This window comes from Carassius auratus, unplaced genomic scaffold (assembly GCF_003368295.1).
Source record: "Carassius auratus strain Wakin unplaced genomic scaffold, ASM336829v1 scaf_tig00015516, whole genome shotgun sequence".
Taxonomy (NCBI): domain Eukaryota; kingdom Metazoa; phylum Chordata; class Actinopteri; order Cypriniformes; family Cyprinidae; genus Carassius; species Carassius auratus.
The window spans coordinates 25307-46550 of record NW_020524598.1 but is presented as its reverse complement, the minus strand read 5'-3'; the positions used below and the strand labels follow the sequence as shown (position 1 = coordinate 46550).

The 21244-nt window shown below is 37.1% G+C and overlaps 2 protein-coding genes across 2 annotated transcripts; one reads left to right on the top strand and one right to left on the bottom strand.

Moving 5' to 3' along the window:
* Window positions 1-659: 659 nt before the first annotated feature.
* On the top strand, window positions 660-16588 carry LOC113074865 (testican-2-like; the record flags this gene model as incomplete). Its single annotated transcript, XM_026247591.1, has 9 exons — window positions 660-705; window positions 4897-5011; window positions 5748-5856; window positions 7160-7274; window positions 8307-8426; window positions 9041-9259; window positions 12450-12512; window positions 13940-14077; window positions 14471-16588. Coding segments are annotated over 9 exons (1071 nt in total), but the record flags the coding sequence as incomplete, so codon positions are not given.
* LOC113074863 (peroxisomal leader peptide-processing protease-like) lies at window positions 15259-20702 on the bottom strand. Its single transcript, XM_026247589.1, has 4 exons — window positions 19361-20702; window positions 19089-19219; window positions 17955-18140; window positions 15259-17659 (listed from the first exon to the last, which is right to left on the bottom strand). Exons 1-4 carry the CDS (start codon window positions 20416-20418, stop codon window positions 17457-17459), a joined length of 1578 nt encoding a protein of 525 aa, XP_026103374.1. The 5' UTR covers window positions 20419-20702; the 3' UTR covers window positions 15259-17456.
* Window positions 20703-21244: the final 542 nt, after the last annotated feature.

Sequence of the window (21244 nt, the reverse complement as noted above, 5' to 3'; positions counted from 1 at the left end):
AGCGTTTACCTTTTTTGTCGTGTTTGCCTCTCAGAATTTTTTTTAAGTTTCCATCCCTCTTTTTTCCATTAGTGCTTTCCAGCTGCTTTTCACAATTTAAGTATCTTAGTATTGTACATTTAAGTTTGGTTAATGATAGATCCACAGTGATAGATGTAATAATCTTAACTAAATTCTTAACATTTATTCTAGGGTGACCATATGAGCCATTTTCCCAGGACGCGTCCTTGCCAGGATTTCTATATTGCGTAAAACATCCAAAGTAGTTTGACTAATAACATGCAGGTATGGTACATAATCAACCAATCGTGGCATGTGAGAAGGTGAGATCTACAGATAATGATCAAAGCAATGCAAATACACGTACATGTTAGGTGTTTGTTCGTTCATTCAACTTGAAGCGTCGCTGCGCTCCGATCATTTTATGACACCTAAGTACCAAGAGAGTGATTTGAATGCATGAGGAGCCGTCTGCTCTGCTCTCTATAGCTCTTATGAATGTCATACAATGATCTGTCTGCACAGCACAAACAGCCAAAATCTGGATATTTTAGGCAATATAAAAATCCTGGCAAGGACACGTCCTGGGAAAATGGCTCATATGGTGACCCTAATTTATTCTGTGCAGCACATTTGACTGTTTCACTTTGTTTTGTCAGGACGATTACATCAGATCATGGGATGAAAGTCAAGGCTCGAATGAAAGTAAGTCATCTTTTTTTATTGGTAATCACATTACATATATTAGAGAGATCTTTTAGCCATTCTATTTAAGTGCCCAAATCGCATGATGTGCGGAACAATGACCTAGTTTATTTTCAAATGGAGCTGGAGTTTACATTAGGTTAAATGACTAATTAGTGCCAGTTTTAGATTTTTCTTCTGTGTAATTGAAGCCTTCTTTTATCATGACACTCAACATGCATTTTGTTTTCTGTCAGTTGCACACAAGAGTCAACACAGTTGCAGTGCAGTGTATTCAAGGAAGTCAGGACCAATCAGAGTTCAGTATGCAAATAGATGTAAGAAAGAGTAGTGCTCAGTATGCAAACATTACAGTGATTTGAATAGATTTAAACATTTTCAGCAAGTCAGTGGAAGGTTTTTTCTCTATTAGCTAATCTAATAAAAAAATAATAGTATTGTTTTAAACAAAAATTTAAATAGTCTACAAATAAAGTTTGAACCCCACAGCATGTTGAGCGCTTTAATCTGAATTAATTCTTGAATTAATTTTTTCATAAATGTAACATTTAGTGTTTTAAAACAAGCACTGTAATTATCATTCAGTAGTGCGGTTAGGCTTGACCATGGTCTGCGTATGTTTGTCAAAGCAGACAGCCCTTCTTTTCTTCTTGGCTGCCAAACACTAATTGCTTACACAAGAGATGAGGTCATCTCCTCATTTTGCTAGAGTAAAGAGACTGCCCGGCGGGCACATTTGAAGATTATGTCTTGATTTTTCAGTTGAAGTGAAGTCCTCAGAATGGAGGAGTCCATTAGCAAATATCTCAGGATGTAATTAATGGATAATTGCTAGTTCCACTGAAGGCCCAGTAAGAGCCCGGAGGCTTGATTTAGCACTGACTGACACTGGCTTTGTTCCTTCAAAGCACAAATCCACTTAAGCTTCATATGTCCAAGAACAGAGGTCCACGAACCCGATGGTCTATTTTCTCTTTTTTTTTTTTGAGCTGGCACTAAAGCTTCTTGCACGGCCATCACTACTCCCACCACAAATCTTTTGTTTGATACTCATTATTTGAACTGATTCTCTGTGACAATAGGGAATTATAATCAGATCCATTCGTCGCAGTTGTTAGAGAGCAATATTTCACACATCTTAGGGTAAATTTGATATTTAAGAGTTTGTATTTATGCTATTAATAATTTGAACACTTAAGTATTAAAACCAGTATTCATCACATACATAAGGTGGTCATACACTGTAAGAGAGAAAAATGGAAAAAGTACTTGTAATTTTCTTCCAGGACATTTTCCGTGAAGTTTACTTACATTTAACCCTACTGGTTCTTTTGAACCCAATGTGTAGTTCAACATACGTGTTAAACACATGTGAAAAATAAATGCTGAAAATGTATTCAGAATAACACACAATACATTTTTAAGGACTCACATTCACACAGAAGGTGTTTTAGCTTTAAAAAAGCAGGAGACACAGGGAATGCAATGGAGGTAACAATGCAAGGTCTCAAGATGAGTTTTAAAAGTTTTTAAACTTCTTTTAACTTGAGCACCACATTTTTAGAAATTGAAATTAGAATTGAAAAATGTGTGTACACAAATATATGCGCAACCTACTTCTTTTTTTCAATGTATTAAATAAAACCTATTTGTCTTACCAAATTTAATGCATTTTAATGCATTATCTCTTTAATGAGATAATTCATGAGGCAGTGATAAGAGATTTGTCCCATGATGTTTCCACTTAAAAGGAGACAGTGCAGGCTTCAGTCAAATTCAGATCCTTTTTTCTTTCAAAGAGAAAAACAAGGAACAGCTCACTGATCTTATAGTGTCACAGTCCCTTGTAGTTTGTAAAGAGCTGCACTTTCTGTAGAAGGAATTTCAAAAGTTAAAGGAAATCTATTTGAAATATATTAAAAAGATTGTTCTGGCTGAGAGTTTTAAAATACACCCTTGTTGTGACATGATAGGAATTAAATTAGATAAATCTGCAGTGTAGAAGAAATGTTAAATTGTATCAATTATTTACTTTATGTTGGTGTCTAATTGGCCTTGTAAGACTTTATAGTCTGAAATTTCAACAGCATCTGCTCTCCATGTTTCGACTTTCAAGCATCAGACAGCTAACAGATACCAAAGCAGCCGAAATTCCCAAAGAGCCTTATTTACAGTGTCTTCTTGGAAGGTAACACTGGTCCTTACCTTTTTAATGAGGAACAAATTTGCATTTTACAAGTTATCAAAACAGCGGCTGTCACACAACTTCAGGACAAATCTATGATTTATCTACTGTGACAGTAGTTTTTTTCTAACCACCAGTCATGATACTTGCTCATGTCTATATAAAAACCTCCTTGCTTAAAACACCCACTTTCACATACACTATAATTCAGTTTGGGGTCGGTAAGTTTAAAAATAATAATAATAATAATGTTTTTGAAAGAAGTCTCTCAGCAAAGCTGGATTTATTTAATTAAAAACAATGTGAAAATTATTACACTGTGAAATATCATTACAATTTAAAAGAACTATTTTCTATTTGCATATGTTTTAAAATTTATTTTATTTATTCCTATCTTGTCCAGTCCAGTCGACGTCACATGATATGCTGATTTGGTGCTCAAGGAAATATCTCTTATTATTATCAGTACTGAAACAGTTTTGTGGAAACATTTGTGGAAAACATTTTTTTTTTTTACTTTTGATCAAATTAAGGCATACAATGAATGCATGAATTTATTAGTTTTTTTAAGTACCTACCCTACACTTTTGAGCAGTAGTTCATGTATTTTTTTTTATTTTGTCCTGAAGGTAAAACTTTCAGAGCAGAACATATTCTTGCATATCTACGGCTAAACAAAGTGTTGCCAGTATGTGGACAAATTTATCATAAGCAGATGTTTTTTTTTTTCTTTTTCACATTCCTGGGTGTGTACCTGTGAAAAGAACATCTCAGCAGTCTGTTTAGTCAACCTGTACCATAATTAATCAAGAGGATGCAAAGCTTCAGTTCATTAAAAACAAATGGAGACGTATTTATTCAATCAGCGTCCGTGTTTTACAGTATTTATCAGCGTGATTGTATTTTCTCTTTCCTGTGTAGTGTGTACACAGCATGTATCGGGTCCTTATCTCTGTGAACCCTTCCCTGCAAGTCAATCTGATATGCTCAGCGTTAAGTGGTTCTGGCTGCTGATGTATATTAGCTGCATTAGCTCAGCCACTGGCTTTGCTTGATAGAGTCACTAGCTCCTTACTTCTACTTGGCGATTGTACGGATCACATTAAATGCTGCTCTGAGTGTAAACAAAGGATGTGGTGGTGACTGGACGAGATCCCTCGGCCCTCTAAGCCAGACTTGGCATCGCTTACACATGGAGACCTTTTTTATGTATTTTATAGGGACAAGCCCACAAGGGCCTGTTTGTAAGATATATTTAATGTTAACAGGAGTGATGATTATGGATAGATCTAGAGAGAGAGAATTCTTTGTTTCTCTCTTTTTTTTATATTTATATGAGCAGCTAATCAGTCCTCACTCTGGAGTTGGACTGTTGCTATAGCAACATCATTATTCTTGTGTTCTCTTTAATCTGCTTGAACCTGTTGTGATGAAGTGAGGGTTACCAATCAACCTTGTGCCGTTGTGTATAGACTGTAAAAATCTGTCAGGTTTGAGATATAGTTTTTTTTTTTTTGTTATATGTAGTATGGTGAGATAATGATGGCTTACTAAAAAAAACACAGCAAAATAACATTTTTGCCTCTTAGCTTCTCTAATGCTGTAGCATAGAGAGCACTGAGGATGGACGGGCGCTTTTGAATTTGTGTAATGCTGACTTTTTTTGCATTAATTTGATTAAATATGAATCAAAGGGTGTTTGTCACGATATTTTCATTTTGGTGAATATAGGAGTTTCCCTAAAGATTCATGATGACATTTTTTAATTGATAAAAAAATGTAAACATTTTAAATTAATAAAATAAATGTAATATAAATACAGTGCATAAAAAAACATATCGTAATTTTCCTGCTGTTTATTTATGTTCAGGTCAGAATTTGTTATTGTTAACTAAAACCCATAAAACAAATATATACAATAATTTTTTTTTAATAATAACAAAAACCATCAAAAAAAAAAACTGAATGCATGGCAGATTATTAGGGTACATCTCTCTTCATTACAGATGTTGACACCACTAAGGATCCTTGCCAGAAGGTCAAATGCAGTCGACATAAGGTGTGTGTCGCTCAGGGTTACCAGCGTGCTGTGTGCGTCAACCGCAAAAAGCTGGAGCAAAGGTGAGCCCTTCAGCTACAGGACTGTCTTTATGCACATAACAGTAATACATGACAGGAGAGTGTTTGATTGTTTAGGGTATATGAATAAAATAAACTGTGTGCCATTCTAAGGCACTGTGCAGAATGTAACTGTCCAATCTGGCTTTTCATTATTCATATGATCATGAAGAATCACATTTCAGAGAGGTTCAGATTATTGGCTGAGTGCGTATGAGCAAAGTTGGATGTTTAGAAAGAAGTCTTAAAGACACAACAGCAAAAAATGAGACAGGGTTGAAAATGTTTTTTAACATTACGGCGCAGAGAACCCTGACTAAAATTTTAACTGGACCCCAGGGGAAAAGAAATAAATAAAATGGTTATGATCTGTTTATTTCCACAAGCGTTAGGAAATGTTCATTCACTTGTGAAGAGAAAGTCATATTTTTGTAGAGGTGAAATAAGAGCAATTTATTAAAGCGGGCATGTGTTGTCTGGTGGCTCATTGTGAGCTACACAGATTTAGTCCCTGGATGTTTGTTCTTTTTACAAATTGAACTTGTTCCTGTGGCCGTCCCTAAGGGGCTGGTTATCATTGTAGCATACAAATAACTACAGAGAATGTTTTGTTAACTTTAAATAAAAAAATGGGCCAGTGATTCACTGTTCCTGTATTAAATTATGCCTCAGTTTATATCTCACATGGAATATTGATGATATTATTGATGGCATGTTAATACTGATTAATGTGTTTTAGGTTGAAGCAGCAGGTCATTAGACAGCAGCAGGAGAGTAACTGTAAATCTTGCCCAGTATCTTCCTCTGGTCTTGTTTGTGGCTCTGATGGACACAACTATGCCTCTCAGGTACTTCACACTGCATTCAGCTTCCTTTAATTTTATTAAAATAAGCTGAGGTGCAGAGAAATGTATCATATCTATATAATCAATTTCTCCGCAGTTCAGCTAATTTTAACACAATTAGGTATGTTGCACTTTTGTGCCTTTTCAGACTTTTTATTGGGTTTGGGTAACCCAAAAATGATCATATTCATATTTGCTAAATCAGTAAATTCCAGCCATGGATCGGTTTTGCTTTGTTAAATCTTTAAAACCAAATTGAACTTCTGTGGCTGACAGTAGAATAAAATAATCAGTCATGCATAATAATGTTTTTTAACTGCATTTAGTTCCTTTACATCCAACCTTTTTGTAAATTGATGATGTATATCTGTCAAAGGTGATATTTCATACGTGTTGAGCTTCTGAATCCCACCACACAAAAAAGACCACATTAATTTTGTTAAAAGTCCCATCTGGATTCATTTATAACGAAATTTGCCGCTAGGCCTTCCTTGGAGAACGTTTCCCCATGAATGCCCCTAGAACATTTTCCCAGAGAGCACACAACAATTTCTGAAAGACAAATAGGACATGTCTCATTAAAGGGAAGGAAATGTACTTAGTAAGTTGAATCATTGTAATAATGGCCACTTTAATAGTGTTAATAATAATCATAAATAATATCCAGTATAATATAATGTCAATATAATGCAAAACCTTGATCTAGTCACAAATATTATAACCAAATTAACACTAGCTCAGGTCATTTTGAAGAGTCAGATCAGGTAAAAATATTTTCTTAGTCCTGTCAACAAACCTGTAGAGAAAATTCATAATCCTTTCACTAGCATACAACTTTGGATAATGACATTATTTCTATTCTTGCTATTCTGTGCCATTCACAATTATTATTATTTTTCTCTGTTATTTTCTGTGTGACTCGTGGATCAGACTGCTTGCGCAGTATGGATAACGATCTCTATTATACCTTATATTCTGGCCCTTGACATCCTTAAAAGTCAGAGAATTGTCTGAAGAGATTCTGGGTACTTGGGGATGAAAGAACCGTTCTGTTGAATTATGTATTATATCTTTTATATCTATTTCTGACCTTGTGAGGGAAGAAATTATGGTTGACATCAGCTTCTTTTAATGGAGATGTCTTGTCTGAACCAGCGATTTTCACTCGTCTGTTGAAATAATGTGCTTTACCCAGGCTTACAATTCATGCCACGGAGCAGGAGCATTTGACACTGGACTAGTGTTATGGCGGCACTGCTTATTCTTTGGATGTGTTTGTGTGTGTGTGTGTTGCACCTGAATTTAGTGCAAACTGGAGCAGCAGGCTTGTCTCACAGGGAAGGAATTGAAAGTAAGATGTCCTGGTCCCTGCCCCTGTACCGCCACCGCGGCTCCTGCTACAGACCTGGACAGCAAACACGGTATTTACCTGCTACATGCTTCCAACAGCTGCAATTTGATCTTGCAAAGCTTGTTAACTGAATAGTTTCACCAAAAATAATTTACCGTATTTTTCGAACTATAAGTCGCACCTGAGTATAAGTCGCATCAGTCCAAAAATACGTCATGATGAGAAAAAAAACATATATAAGTCGCACCGGACTATAAGTCGCATTTATTTAGAACCAAGAACCAATAGAAAAACCCGCGAGAGGGCGCTCTAGTGGTGGACTACAGGAGCACTGAGCAGCATAGAGCACCCTCTCGCGGCTGTAGACGGTTTCTCTTCTCTTGCCTCATGTCAAATTAATTTTGATAAATAATTCGCACCTGACTATAAGTTGCAGGACCAGTCAAACTATGAAAAAAAGTGCGACTTATAGTCCGGAAAATATATGGTACTCAACCTTGTGTCGATCAAGACCTGGAAAAATCAATTGTTTTGGACCCTCATTAAAGGAATAGTTCTCTCAGAAACTTTCAGAAAATGTACTCAACCTCAGGCCGTCCAAGAAGGAGAAATTTAGCGTTACTTCAAAAGAAAGTAAGTCATAAAAATTTGTGTAAATGATGACAGAATGTTCATTTTTGCATGAGCTCTTTTAAATAAGCACCTTCTGTCTTGAATGAAGCACAATAGAAGCGCCAGCGTCTAAGTTTATAGGATCATATTTTGATGATAATAATGAATGGTTTTTTGAGATTGCTTCTGATGCCTTTTGTCTCTTTCACATCCCCTTGAGTAGTCTGCAGCTCTTGCTCTAACAGAGGCTTTTATTGATTTATCAACAGACTATGCTGCTCTCTTTTCTTTCTCTTTGCAGCCTTGCTTTGTGAATTTCTGCTGACTTTGATTATGACTGATTTATGTCTGCAGTCTCCGCAGGCTTTTCTTGTCCACTTCAGAAAGGGCAAAAGCAGGACGATTGGTTCTTCACTCTTTAATACTGATGTCTGCCAACACTCCCTTATCTCCTTTCACCGTCTCTGTCTCTCTTCTTTTCTGTCCATAGAGAGTTGCACAGGGCAGGACCTGGCAGATCTGGGAGATCGCCTGCGGGACTGGTTCCAACTACTCCAAGGCAACGGCAAGCAGAACAGCACGGGGAATCCTGTAGCCAGTTCTGCATCAAGTGAGCCTCTAAAATCTATTTAGCTAGTGCTTTTATATTCAGGAATGACAGCAGCTTCACTATGGATCAGCAGCATACAGTGACTCTAACCTCATTTATTTTGGTTGTATCATTTCAAGTAATGCCACAAATGCTGTTTTCTTTTTAGTATTTTAAACACTGACCTATGATCATTGTGTCCTTTCCCGATGGCTAAAGAACACTAGCAGCATTTTATCCGCTCAAAAAGCAGTTTTGAATTGTGAAATGCAGCTGAATGCTTAAGTACTTCAGTGGCAGAAAAAAAATGACCAGATCAACCATGTGAGCATCAATTCTCTACATAGCTATGCCTATTTTGTTTGTTACATTTATATTGTTTGCTTCTAATCTGCTTAGAAAAATAGGTCCATGGTTTCCATTAGTGGTTTACTGTCTTGTCAGCAACATTTGAACAGCAGTTTTGTATTAAAAAGGACATAAATTTGTTTACAGGTAATATGATGCAATCATCTATTCTTGGAGAGATGCTCTTGGAATACATTTTAAAAAGCTCACAAAATGCAGAAGTATTACAGTATTTAAGCTAGTATTTATCTTGCGTTAACATGTAACTTGTGATTGTTTGTGCACAGTTGTGGACCGAACTCTTGTTGCGACCTGTAAGGACTCTATTGGCTGGATGTTCTCTAAGCTGGACACGAACAGTGACCTGTATCTGGATCAAGCTGAGCTGTCTGCCATTAATCTGGACAAGTATGAAGTGTGCATACGGCCCTTCTTCAACTCCTGCGACTCCTACCATGATGGCAAAGTCTCAACAGCTGAGTGGTGCCTCTGCTTTTGGAGAGAAAGTGAGTTTTTAGTATCTTTACCCAATTAAAGCAGGTCTTAGTGATTTTTATAATAATATAATGATGAAATATTCTATATACTACCAAATATTCAGTGCACTACCATTGAAAATGTGTACATTTTTGAAAGAAGCCTCGGTATCACTTAGGGACCAGATCTCTCTATTAGCATGCCTGTTATTAAAATACTGGCTGTTTATTAGTACTTATAACCGAATTATATTATGACCGAAGCCTCTTATGAAAAATACAGAAAAACAATGTTGTGAAATATTATTATCATGTAAAATAACAGTTTTCTATTTGAATATATTTTCTTGTTAATTTATTTTCAGCATTATTACTTCAGTGTCACGTGATCCTTCAGAAATCATTCTAATATGATGATCTGGTGCTCACAATATATTTATTATTATTATTATCAATGTTGTGCTAAAATATATTTTAATAGAAACAATAGATACATAATTTATGTAGCATTATCAATCCTCTACTGTCAATTTTGATCCATTTAATGTGTCCTTAAAAAAATGACTTTCTTAAAAAGCATCTTGCTGACCCCAAACTTTTGATCAGTAGTAGTGTGTCATTTAAAAAAATCTGCATCTTGATAATTAACTAAATTTAATTAAAACATACTGTTGATAAAAATCACATGGAAAAAAATATATATCATCAATCAATACATATATTTAAAAAAAGAGAGAGAGAGAAAACATGCTAGTTTCATTCCTGATCAATAGTGTCAACTTTGACAAAAAAAAAAAAGATGGCATTTTAGTGAAATATTTTCATCTGAAGGCAAAGACTCAAAAAAGTAACATTGAAACATCTCACACTTCAGATTTGAAATCAGCTCATACTGGGATCATTGCCTCAGCATTGCACATTTGTGCCCTGCATCCTGCTGGTCAGTGCCACAGTCCACAGTTTGTTCTGTTTGGTTATATCAGCATGACAGAAGGGGGACACATGGCCGAACATCAGTGCCAGCACTAGTCTGTGTTTGAGTGTGTTGAACACTGCTTTAGAGAGTTAGGGCTTTCAAATCTGAAATGATGATTCCATTACGAAAGCCTAGAAGATGAAATTGCATGCAAAGGCTGGTCTCAGAATGCATTTATTTTACATCAGCACGCACTGTACTGGCGTTGAAGATAAAGAAGACACCAGTCAGAGGAGGCAGGGCTTTAGAAAAATCCATCTGTGTGCTGAGAGTTCTTCAGACTCATGCCACTAACTCATTCAGTTTGCACTGGATTAAGTTTAATTAGTTTTCTAAATATAATCAAACATTAAAGGGGGGAGGGGAACCATATGTTTGGATTATTGTAATCCAAATCTTTCATTTCCTCTACAAACACTCCCTTTGGAGAGAAAATGAGAGATGAGAGGGCTGGAGAAGGCATTCATTGACCTTTAGCTGTTTGTGGCATGTGGAGAGAGTGATTTACAGTATTCATTTTGACGAGATGCATAAGTCGGGAGGAATTGCTATTCAGTGTGTGCTGCTAGGGTGACTGACAGTCAGTGTGTGTGTTTGTCAGTAGGGGAGAGCGTAGGTCTGTTTGCATGTGCATGTGTTTATCGCAACATGCTCTACATATTAATGAGACTCGTAAGTGTGTTCTTTTGTTTGAGGAATTCCTATGTGTGTGTGTGTGTGTGTTTACTTAAACCATGGAGCATGGCAAGTTTCTTGACACAAACAGACATATGCTCCACTGTGCATCGCACTGGAGGGGCACAGAGCTGTATCTTAGCAGCGTCTTAACACACACATACACACACACTAGACCAGCCTAGCTCTTGTTTGATGTGATTCTGTTCACGATATGTGGCTGGGCACTCTCATTTCTCCTGGGTAGGGCACAGTTGCTTTTGGCCTGTCACACTTTGTCTTCCCCTTGTATTTCCCCCGGTGGATAGGAAATGGCCATTGCAGAGGGAAAAACAACATCAGTGTTGGTTGTTGACAGCCTGCTCAGCCTCAAACTCTCTGGGACTAAAACCAGACGGGCAGTCAGACAGAAACCTGCTGCATTTTTTTAGACTTGACCTGTCCGGCCCTAACATAGTGATAGTGTTGAAGCATTGGCGAATATTCCTGTATGTGCTGCACTGATTTATTTATTTAAGGAAACATTCTGTCATCATTTACTAACCTTCATATCATTCCCGAACCTGTATTACTCTCTTTCCTATGTGGAATACACAAGATGTTTGGGAGAATGTCCAGGCTGCTGTTTTCCTTGAAATGGATGTAAATGGGGACTAGGGCTGTCAAGCTTTAAAAAGGACCATTAAACTGTTTAATTGTTTGAGTGAATGATTCACTAACTCATTACTAAAGTCGATTGCTTGTCTTTTGAATAAATAAGCAGCAAAATAAATACATAGAATGAATGAATGGTTTACTCATTAAGACAGGGACTTGCCACCTACTGCCAGTTTTAGTTTCATATTATAATATAACAATATCATTTCATTTTTAAAATCACTTTATATTCCAGTATTCGCAATATTTTTTTTAAAAAGACTATAGTGTAATAAGGTTAGAAAATGTCAGTATTAATGATCGAGTGATATGCTCTGAAAGAATCTCTAAATCTAAAGAAGATACCTTTTTTAAAAAGAGAATTATTATTTTAATTTTTTTAATTATTGGGCATATTGGTCCATCTCAGCCATTTATTTTCATTGAACTGAAAAGAGAATCTTGGACATTATGCTAAATAACTTCTTTTGTGTTCCTCAGAAGAAAGTCAGCAAATGATTACAGGATTTTCCTTTTTACAATAATATTACTCTAATATATTATAAGAAGGTTGTACATTTCACCTCAGGGCATTTAACAGAAAATTGCAATATAGAAACATTCTATAACGGGTGTTAATTTTTCTCCAAAACCTATTTAAACCTTGTTCTATAACTACAAATGTAATTGACTCTTTCTTTCATGAATTGTATTGTCGTAAAAATAGAGATTAGAGCTGTCTATTGTGGCACTTTTAAAATGCGGCTGTGTTTGGGTGTGATAGTGTGATCTGATTGTACAGCTGCACGGAGAGCAGCCCTGGTGTAATGCCGCCTCATCTGGGAGTTGGTGGGGGAGCTCGTGTGAAGCGCTTGTCTGGGGGAGATTAGCGCCGACTCTTCCCTAAAGACAGTGATTGTTTTTCTTCCACAGAGCCTCCATGCCTGGCTGAACTAGAGCGAATCCAATTGCAAGAAGGAGCCAAGAAGAAACCAGGTAAGAATGAACGCTCCGCTGAGACTCGCTGTACTATCGCGGGAAGGGCAAATTAAGGTGTGAATGAGAGGAACAAAGGGAGAACAAGAGAAAAAGGTTATATAGAATGTATACAACTTATAGATGAAAGAATGGAAGAAAGAAGGTTGGATAAAAGGAAAACGAGGCAGAAGGGAGGTAAGTGGCTGTGGGCAGTGCTGCATGTTTGGCTGCAGTGCTCTTAGGACTCTCCAAGGACATGCTGCAGATGCTTCAGCCTATCAGAGGCAGCCCATGCAAACAGCCCCCAAAGCCTGAGAACAAATATCAATGTATATAATACAAATAAACAGTTTCATTGTTATTATATTATACATGTTAAGAAAGTTACACATCCATGCATTCCAAAAAAAATTATATTAATATTCCATAGTTCATTACCATTTTTGCCAGCCATGTCGAATAAATGTTAAAAAATGGAAAAGATTACAGTCCTGAGAAAAAGCCCATGTGTAACCTGTTTAACTCTATAATGCATTTACAGTTAAATCACAATAAAAAAAACATATTTTTACTTATTATATTCTTTTAAAAAAAGAGATATAATCATTTTCTGCCTTTTTTAATTGCATATTTTGAGAGGACTGTACATCTGTCCATTGCCATGCAAGATTATGATAAATATTCCAGAGCTTCAAGGAGTATCATTATATTTGTCGAGCCCTCGTTTAATTTATGTTGCCATAAATGTAAAACACAATTACATAAAAAGAAGACAGTCATGTAGAATTATGGGTAAGTGTCAAAGCAAAAGCTTAACCCTAAAAAACAAAAAACAATCTGTCTGTAACTCTCTGAGGGATTAATTATTAAATCACAAAGGGAAATGATTCTATATATCTATTTATATATTTTCTTTTACAATTGCACATGGTCATCACTTGCACCAGCTGCTTAATTTATGTTCTCGTAAATAAAAAGCACACAAAGACATAAACAGGATAGTCAGGTTGAATTATGGGTAAGGGTCAATGGAATCACCCGTGGTGGTGGTTAGGATAAAACTTCACATTCTGAATGGTTAAAACTGGCTTTTAAAGAATTGTCCCTTAATACACTCAGTGCATCAGGTTTAAATCCTGCATTTCATAGATCACAATGATTATGTGGAAATATATGTTTATTACTCTGTGCAGTTGTTTTTTTATCGTGCATAATGATTCGAGACACTGCAGACAGAAACCCAGCCCTCAACCCTCGCCAAGGTTACATTTTATGCATTACAATGAGCGGTGTCGCTCGAGTCTGTCACATGATTTACAGCAATATGCAAACTAGTTTGGAATGTCACCCGTGATGCAACACTCGTTTTGTATGGGATCTGAAAATGAATGTAAAATGTTCTCAAAACGTGCGTGTCTGTGTGTTTCTCTCCCTGCTTGTTTCAGATACATACATTCCCAGCTGTGATGAGGACGGCTTTTACAGGAGACTGCAGTGTGACAAGAGCAGAGGGGAGTGCTGGTGTGTGGACCAGCATGGAGGAGAGTTAATGGGCTCCAGAATCCATGGCAACCCCGACTGTGGTGAGCACGAGCACAACACACACACACACACACACACTATATAGAGGACAATGCTCCTTCTGTAGCTACAGGGCTTAGGGCTTAGATCCACAAAATCATCAGTCATCCATCTGACAGAAGACCAAGTGCTACATTCATTAGGCCAGGTTCATTTCCATTCCAAAAGAGCAGTTGTCTCACCCAAATAAAGGTCCTTAAGATTAATTACTACTGGCTGCGACGGACCTGCAGGTGATAAGAACAAATCCCCTGACTGGACATAAAATAACGATTAAAAAGCCCAATTTCAAAGTCACACCTCACAACAATTTTGTCTATTGTTCTCCCACCAAGTGCCTATTGTTTAGTCTAAATCGCTCACAATGTTTTTTTAACAACATTTCCATTTTGCAGATGAGATGGTCACGTACTCGGGCGATTTTGGCAGCGGGCTCGGATGGGAAGATGAGGAAGAAAAGGAGGCGGAGGAGAACGGCGAGGAGGCTGAGGAGGAGGAAGGGGAGGTGGGGGAGGTAGATGACGGCGGATACATTTGGTAAAACGAAATGTGATTCTCGCCTTGTTCGACGTAGCTTTCTGTGGCCCATTTCTACAGAGGCAGCTCTATCTTCTGACATTAAACAGTGGACACTGGAGGGTCTGTCATCTTTATATTGCACACCAAACAGCATTGAATTGGGGAGGGTGGGGGGGTGGCTTGGTTAGTGTTAGTTGTAGTGAGATTATGGTACTGGGAAAGAGTTTTCAATTATTGGGCTTACGGATACTTGTAAAACATCATATTTTTGTTGTAAGTGCAAGAGTTTTCTCCTGAATCAGTCTATAGCATCTGCAAACACGAGTTTCAGAATTAGGCGCTTGATAGGTGTGATGTGATGCATTCTTATGCAAGTCTAATAAATACATACTTTCATCATTATACATTCAGAAATGATACCTGTTAAGTCTAAAGCGACTTTTTAAAGTATGTATATAACGATAGGCAGGCTTTAGGGTCTAACCTGTTTCATTAGATCTTCTGTCGACCATCAGCAACTGCTTTCTTTGGGAACTGAGACTGCTGGCAATGTTTTTGCTGTTAAAGAGTTTCTGTGAATTTTTTAAAAATGTACTCCAAATGATTTAGCGAATATGAATACAGATTACTATAAATACAAAGACACAAAGTCCAAAAACACTAAGAGCTTAGTTAGCTTAGCTTAGCTCAAAAAGCTAAGACTGTTAGCCTACTCTGGCTGAAACAGTCTCTGCATCATTTCTTTGCTTCCTTGAAGTAGATATAGTCGTAAATGTCTTGAGATAAAGTAGCCTTGTCAGTGTATTTGAAGAACTATTTCTCCACGCACACAAACTACAAGAGATTTTAGGCTACTTGCCAGAAATACACAATGCACTTCTACAAGACGATCCTTGTCCTAAAGGCACTATTTTATTCCTGTCTTTTGTGTAATAATCCACTGAAACCAGAGATGGCAAAGCATTATATTTTCATATAAATTACGCCTCAATGCAGTAGCTTTCTCCCTCACCCCGACATCCAAATCATTGTTTTCTTTTAAATGGACAGTCATAAATCCTGAGATATGTGCGCTCTGGTTTCATATGTCTGTCATAATAGAATTTGCTTATACTCCACTAGGTCAGGCTGTAATACGGTACTTCTGATGCAACACAGCTATTATAACGAGGCAGTGTATGGATGAACACGAGAGGCAGGAATGAGCTTTCGAAAATGCATTCTGACATATTCTCTCTCATATACCCAAAGGGACCAATCTGTCTTTGCAGATGTCTTCTAATCAGATCTTCCCATCATTTGCAGTGAAAGATGTGTTGGCTGTAATGTTCCTAGGTGTAAATCTGGTGCTGCAAGGATTTATATTCAAGATCTGAATCTTAAAATCTACGACTAAAGGTGAAGTACATGAGTCCCGCAGTAAAAAATATCTTAAGCATCCATTTTTAGAGTTAAAATGCTGTAAAACATGTATGAATTACAGCCTCAGCATGGTATGATAATTCACTCAGACGTGATTTCTATCTAAGCTCCACACAGGGAAGAGAAAATGCATTTGATATGGTAACATCCCCAGCGTAAACACATTCATCAATGTACCATGGCATCTACAGAAGAATATAAATCCTCCAAATGTCATTGAGACGAATCTTGTTGATATTTAAATTAGTTGTGGATTATCATCATAGACGACACCACCTTGCTGGTGTGATGGAGTGGAAAGATGGCCTGCTCATTTAAAGTCAATAGTGAATGTCCTGATATCTTACTCAGCAGTGTTCGGGAGTCTGCTAACAGTGACGTTATACCACTTGGACAAGTGTACGATTGTATTGTACTGTACATGCCATTATTATTGTAAATACTTGGATTTACTGATTAGAAAACATTATATTTACGCTGAGTTGCAGTATATTTGCATTTAGTTGCATGTTTCTTTGTCCGAGTGTGTCATCTTTCTTGCCTGAATATGATTAAAGGCACTGGGCCCGAAAGTGCTGTTCCTTTGTTCTCCTAATTACTCCCAAGACTCTGCGACATGCTAATTTTCATGTGATACTGGAGACATGAGAAAACACATCTTTTTAACCCACTTTTTTTTTGAGATGTGCAATTCATAATAACTACCAAAAATAACCAACAGAAGTTGATAATCAAGGCATACAAGAGTCACCAGAGAGTTCAAAAAGACATTTTAATTTTAATAGAAGGCATGCTGTAAACACATCTTTCAAATATTCACTTATTGTCATTAAGAAAATTAAACCTCATTTAACATTAAGAAGAAAAAATGTGCATGATGAAATTATAATTATCTGCTATTATACTCTATTGATTATACTGCATTGATTCATTATTGACATACATTTCATATTTTAGCAATCCAGTGTAGCTTGCTTGGTATCAATCTAGAATCCTTGGTTTCTAACCATTTCTGGTTTTCATCCCTGGTTTCTAACTATTTTACGAAAAAGCGCATGATGAAGCTCTGCTGTAACACTGCATTGTTTTAGTGTTGGCACACATTCATATATTAGTGATACAGTGCAGCAAACATTCTAAAATTGGAATTAGAAACCAGGGCTGAAAACTTTTTTTACTCAGTTTGTTTTATTTAGTTATAATGTTTAAAAATGTATGATAAATGTATTTTTTAATCCAAAATCGTTACAAATGTAGGGTTATATGACATAGTGCTGAAAATAACATTTTGTATTGACCAGTCCTTAGATTCACTTGCTTGTATCTGATAAAAATTAAAATCAGTTTAAGGGATGCAGGAAAATAAGCAGGATTTTTTGTGTATTCTTAAATAGTCAAGTTCAAAGAATTTTAAAGTTTCACTGAAATGTTGGAGATTGATTAAAGCTTGCTTTGAAGGCTTTGTAGTCTCCATATCTTCCTGACATCGTCCTCTGCACTGTCTAAGACCTTAAACACAGCAGCATCTCCCGTTTGAGCAAAACATCTCAGCAGAGGCTCCAGAACAGTCACTGGGATGCTGAAGTTCAGGTGGGGATATGTCACTTTTGCTGCAAAGTCTCTTGTGTTACTGGACACGATACCTAATTTTGGAATATATAAGATTAAAAACATTTAACTTCAAACTTGCGAAAGAATCTGCCTATGAAAGCAAGATTTAAATAGACATTGTCATCAAAGGAGAGCTAGAATGCTCTATAAGAGAGAATAATATGCTTAATTGGTCATATGGTGCCCCCTTCTGGTTAGAGAAGGTATTGTATATTTCAATCTCCACTTGATACTGCATTTTTACTGAAGCACAACTGGTTGATGTTCTGAAAAACAACACCTTTTCCATTAATTTCTAACTGCTACATATTAAATGTGTGATATTACCTAACAATTCTCCAGTGGCAGAACGAAGCACAGCACCACCACTGGCTCCAGACTGCACAGCACAAGTAGTCTGCAGCATCACAGGACGTGACTGATGGGTAATAACTCGGGATAAGATCCCTGAGGTCAATGAAGGGCCACAGCTGCTCCCTAAAGCTCCATAACCCACAACAAGCACATCCTCACCTAAACAAACACACAACATGAGAATTCCAGGGGCTGCACGGGTACAAAGTACTCACAGTTACAAAATTCATTTAAATGTATTAAATTAGTGTGTATATATATATATATATATATATATATATATATATATATATATATATAGCGATCAATCTGTAAGTGTAATGCATTTAAATGTATCTATGTTCCTTTTCAGGATGATACATAATGCTGAAAAGTCAAATGTTTTGTTTTGACCAGTCATTATGTTCACTTGGTTCTATCTAACAACAATAAAAATCAGTTCAAGGGTTGCAGGAATTTAAGCAGGATTTCTGTGTAATATTAAATAGTCCAGATAAAATAAATTTGAAGTATCAATGAAATTTAATTACACCGATTTTTATGCTGAAATGACACAATAATAATAATTTCACAATTCTGACTTACGGTCATAATTGCTGTCATAATTTTTTGCATTTACTTTTATTTTGTCACTTGACTTGCCATAATGCCATAAGTCATAATTATGTAATAGTTCACTTTTTATGTCATAAATATTTATGACTTCTCATAATTTTGACATTTCATGCCATAACCATTTCAACTTTTATCTTAGAATTATATGTGTGTCACAATTTTGCCTGTTTATTTCTATATGATTTATCAAAGCATGATTTATTCTTATTTGACAAAAGTACACTTCCAGTTATATTTTGAATGTAAAAAAATACAGTATCGGATATCACATTAATAATCATTGTACGGTTAAATATAAAAATATAAATGTAGTGTCAAAATTAATACAAAACCACCTGATATTTGGATATGAAATTATCACACACATAAAGTGACACACTGGATAAACAAATGTTATTTTGTCTTATGTTGGTAGCATTAGACATCCACAGAAATCTCGAATCAAACATGGCTAAATATGAGTCTCAATAAAACAGGTTTGCAGCAAATTACCTGGGTGAAGGTATGTGGTAAACTGTGTTTTTACGGAGGCGGCAAGAGGTTCCTGAAGCTCCATTACAGCGATATCATAGGGAGATGATGGTGCTGATGAATACAGCACCTTACCACTTACTGCATGAAATCTGAGGTGGAAAGTTTAGATATTACAAGTCCCACAGTGATTAAAATACAAGTAACATGTAGCATGTTTACCAAAGGTCACCAAACAAAATGACACTTCTTTAGGCCTTATAATTATAAGTAATGAATTCAAAGCAGATTACCTTTCTCCAAAGTTGACTCTGACTGTGAGCTCAGATTTTTCATTCACTACATGCCTGCAGGTCAGAACCAGATTCTGGTTTAGCAGCACACCAGAACCCCACAGATGGCCGCTCTCAATCAGCAGAACTCCAGTGAAAAATTCAGAGCCTGGTTTTCGGTTTGTAGTTAATGGATCTTGAAAAGAGCCAGTAATTAACTGAGATGACTTTTCTATCAGTGACTCCTGGATGGCACCAGCCTTTAGCATGTTTTTCAGAATCAGGTGAACCGAGCACACAAGTGTCAGCCCAATCCATTCATCTGATTTCCAGCAAAGTGGTGAAACGATCAAACCCACAAGGTAAGATCTGTTTCCTTTACTAATAAAAACACCACCTCCTTCGGTGCCAGGCAAGCAGCGGGCATCAGTCAGGACCAGGGCATTCTCATGACCTGCCAGATTACTAATTATACCTTTACTAATTGTGTTCATGAAGAGGTCTGGACAGAGAGCACCAAAAGGAGACCCACATGCGATGACATGACATCCCTTTTTAAGACTGCCACTCTCCACCCATGGAATAGTTTCCTTACAGGTGCATGAGGATGAAGTCGGCACTTTTAAAAGTGCAAACCAACTTAAAAACCTGGAGTCTTCTAGAACTTCTGTATCCAATGTGCCACTACAAAAGCCCCAGTTATCAGCCCCTTTGAAGATCTTCTGAAATGCATCTTGAAACTCCACACAATTGATCATCATTAACAGTTGAGCCTCTTGACGGCTCGTATTGCGTCTGTCCGTTGCACACGATTGGTTGGCACAAAGGTGAATGTAATCTAAACTAACTTGTATCTCTTTAGTGAAACTCTCGGAATGTAAAATTTTCGCGTTTTTCTCCATGCACTGTCTGTCATTGATAAAGCGTGAGAACAAAATGCCACTACAGACTACAATCCCAGCCTGGTAATTCAGAAACACTCCACTACAGCTTAGTTCTTTATTCTGAGATCCAGATGTGAGGTTGAGTGGCTTCTCGGACACTGTGACAACACAACATGTTTCTTCCACATTCTTCATTTTCAAACGTTGGTTACATAGATACAACAGTTTTTAGTTGGTTCAAATTGTCACTTTTTTAAGCTAATAGTAATAACAATAATTCTTGCATCTTGAAATTAGTTCAAGATACAAACGTCAAACGCGGGGCTGCTGGAGGGCAAATTATAAATAAGTGCTAACAAACACAATTTGTCAATAACAACTAGTCAGAGTTACAACGAATACGTCTGACAAATTGGATAATTTAATAATATCTATATTAATTTGTCGCCGACTTAATTTTGTTGCACGCGCTGTCTGCAAGTTCCCTATCATAGGTCACTTCGATGCTGCGGTGACGTCACCACGTATGGGAACACCTCTGGTGTGACGAATGTCTGAAGCCCTATACCATCCCGCCAATCCTATTGGCCAAATGGCGCATAGCACCACCCTGCGCATGCGCACGCATGATATACCTGGGTGCAGCGCGCCATTTCGCTCAGATTTCATTCCTTCAGGAATAGCGAATCATCTGTGCCCTATCATCTCGCGTTCTCCAGCGATTTTCTTCGAGCAGTGTTAACTCCTCTTTCGCGGACGCGATGAGTCAACGAAAGGTAAGAGCCGTATATGGGTTTATCACAGGGAGGCACTCATGAGAGATTCGTTTGCAGCCTCTCTCATGTTCTCTCTGTGATAGCCTACGGCTATGGTAAAATAAGAAAGTAATCCGCGCTCTGGAGTCTATTTCTTCAGTCGCCTCGCGTCTAACCCCCACCGTTCGCTTCTGCGGTCGCCGAGGCCCCGCACGAGGTGTTGGTTAGGGGCGATATGTGCGGCTTGACTATGAGTACAGTGATGC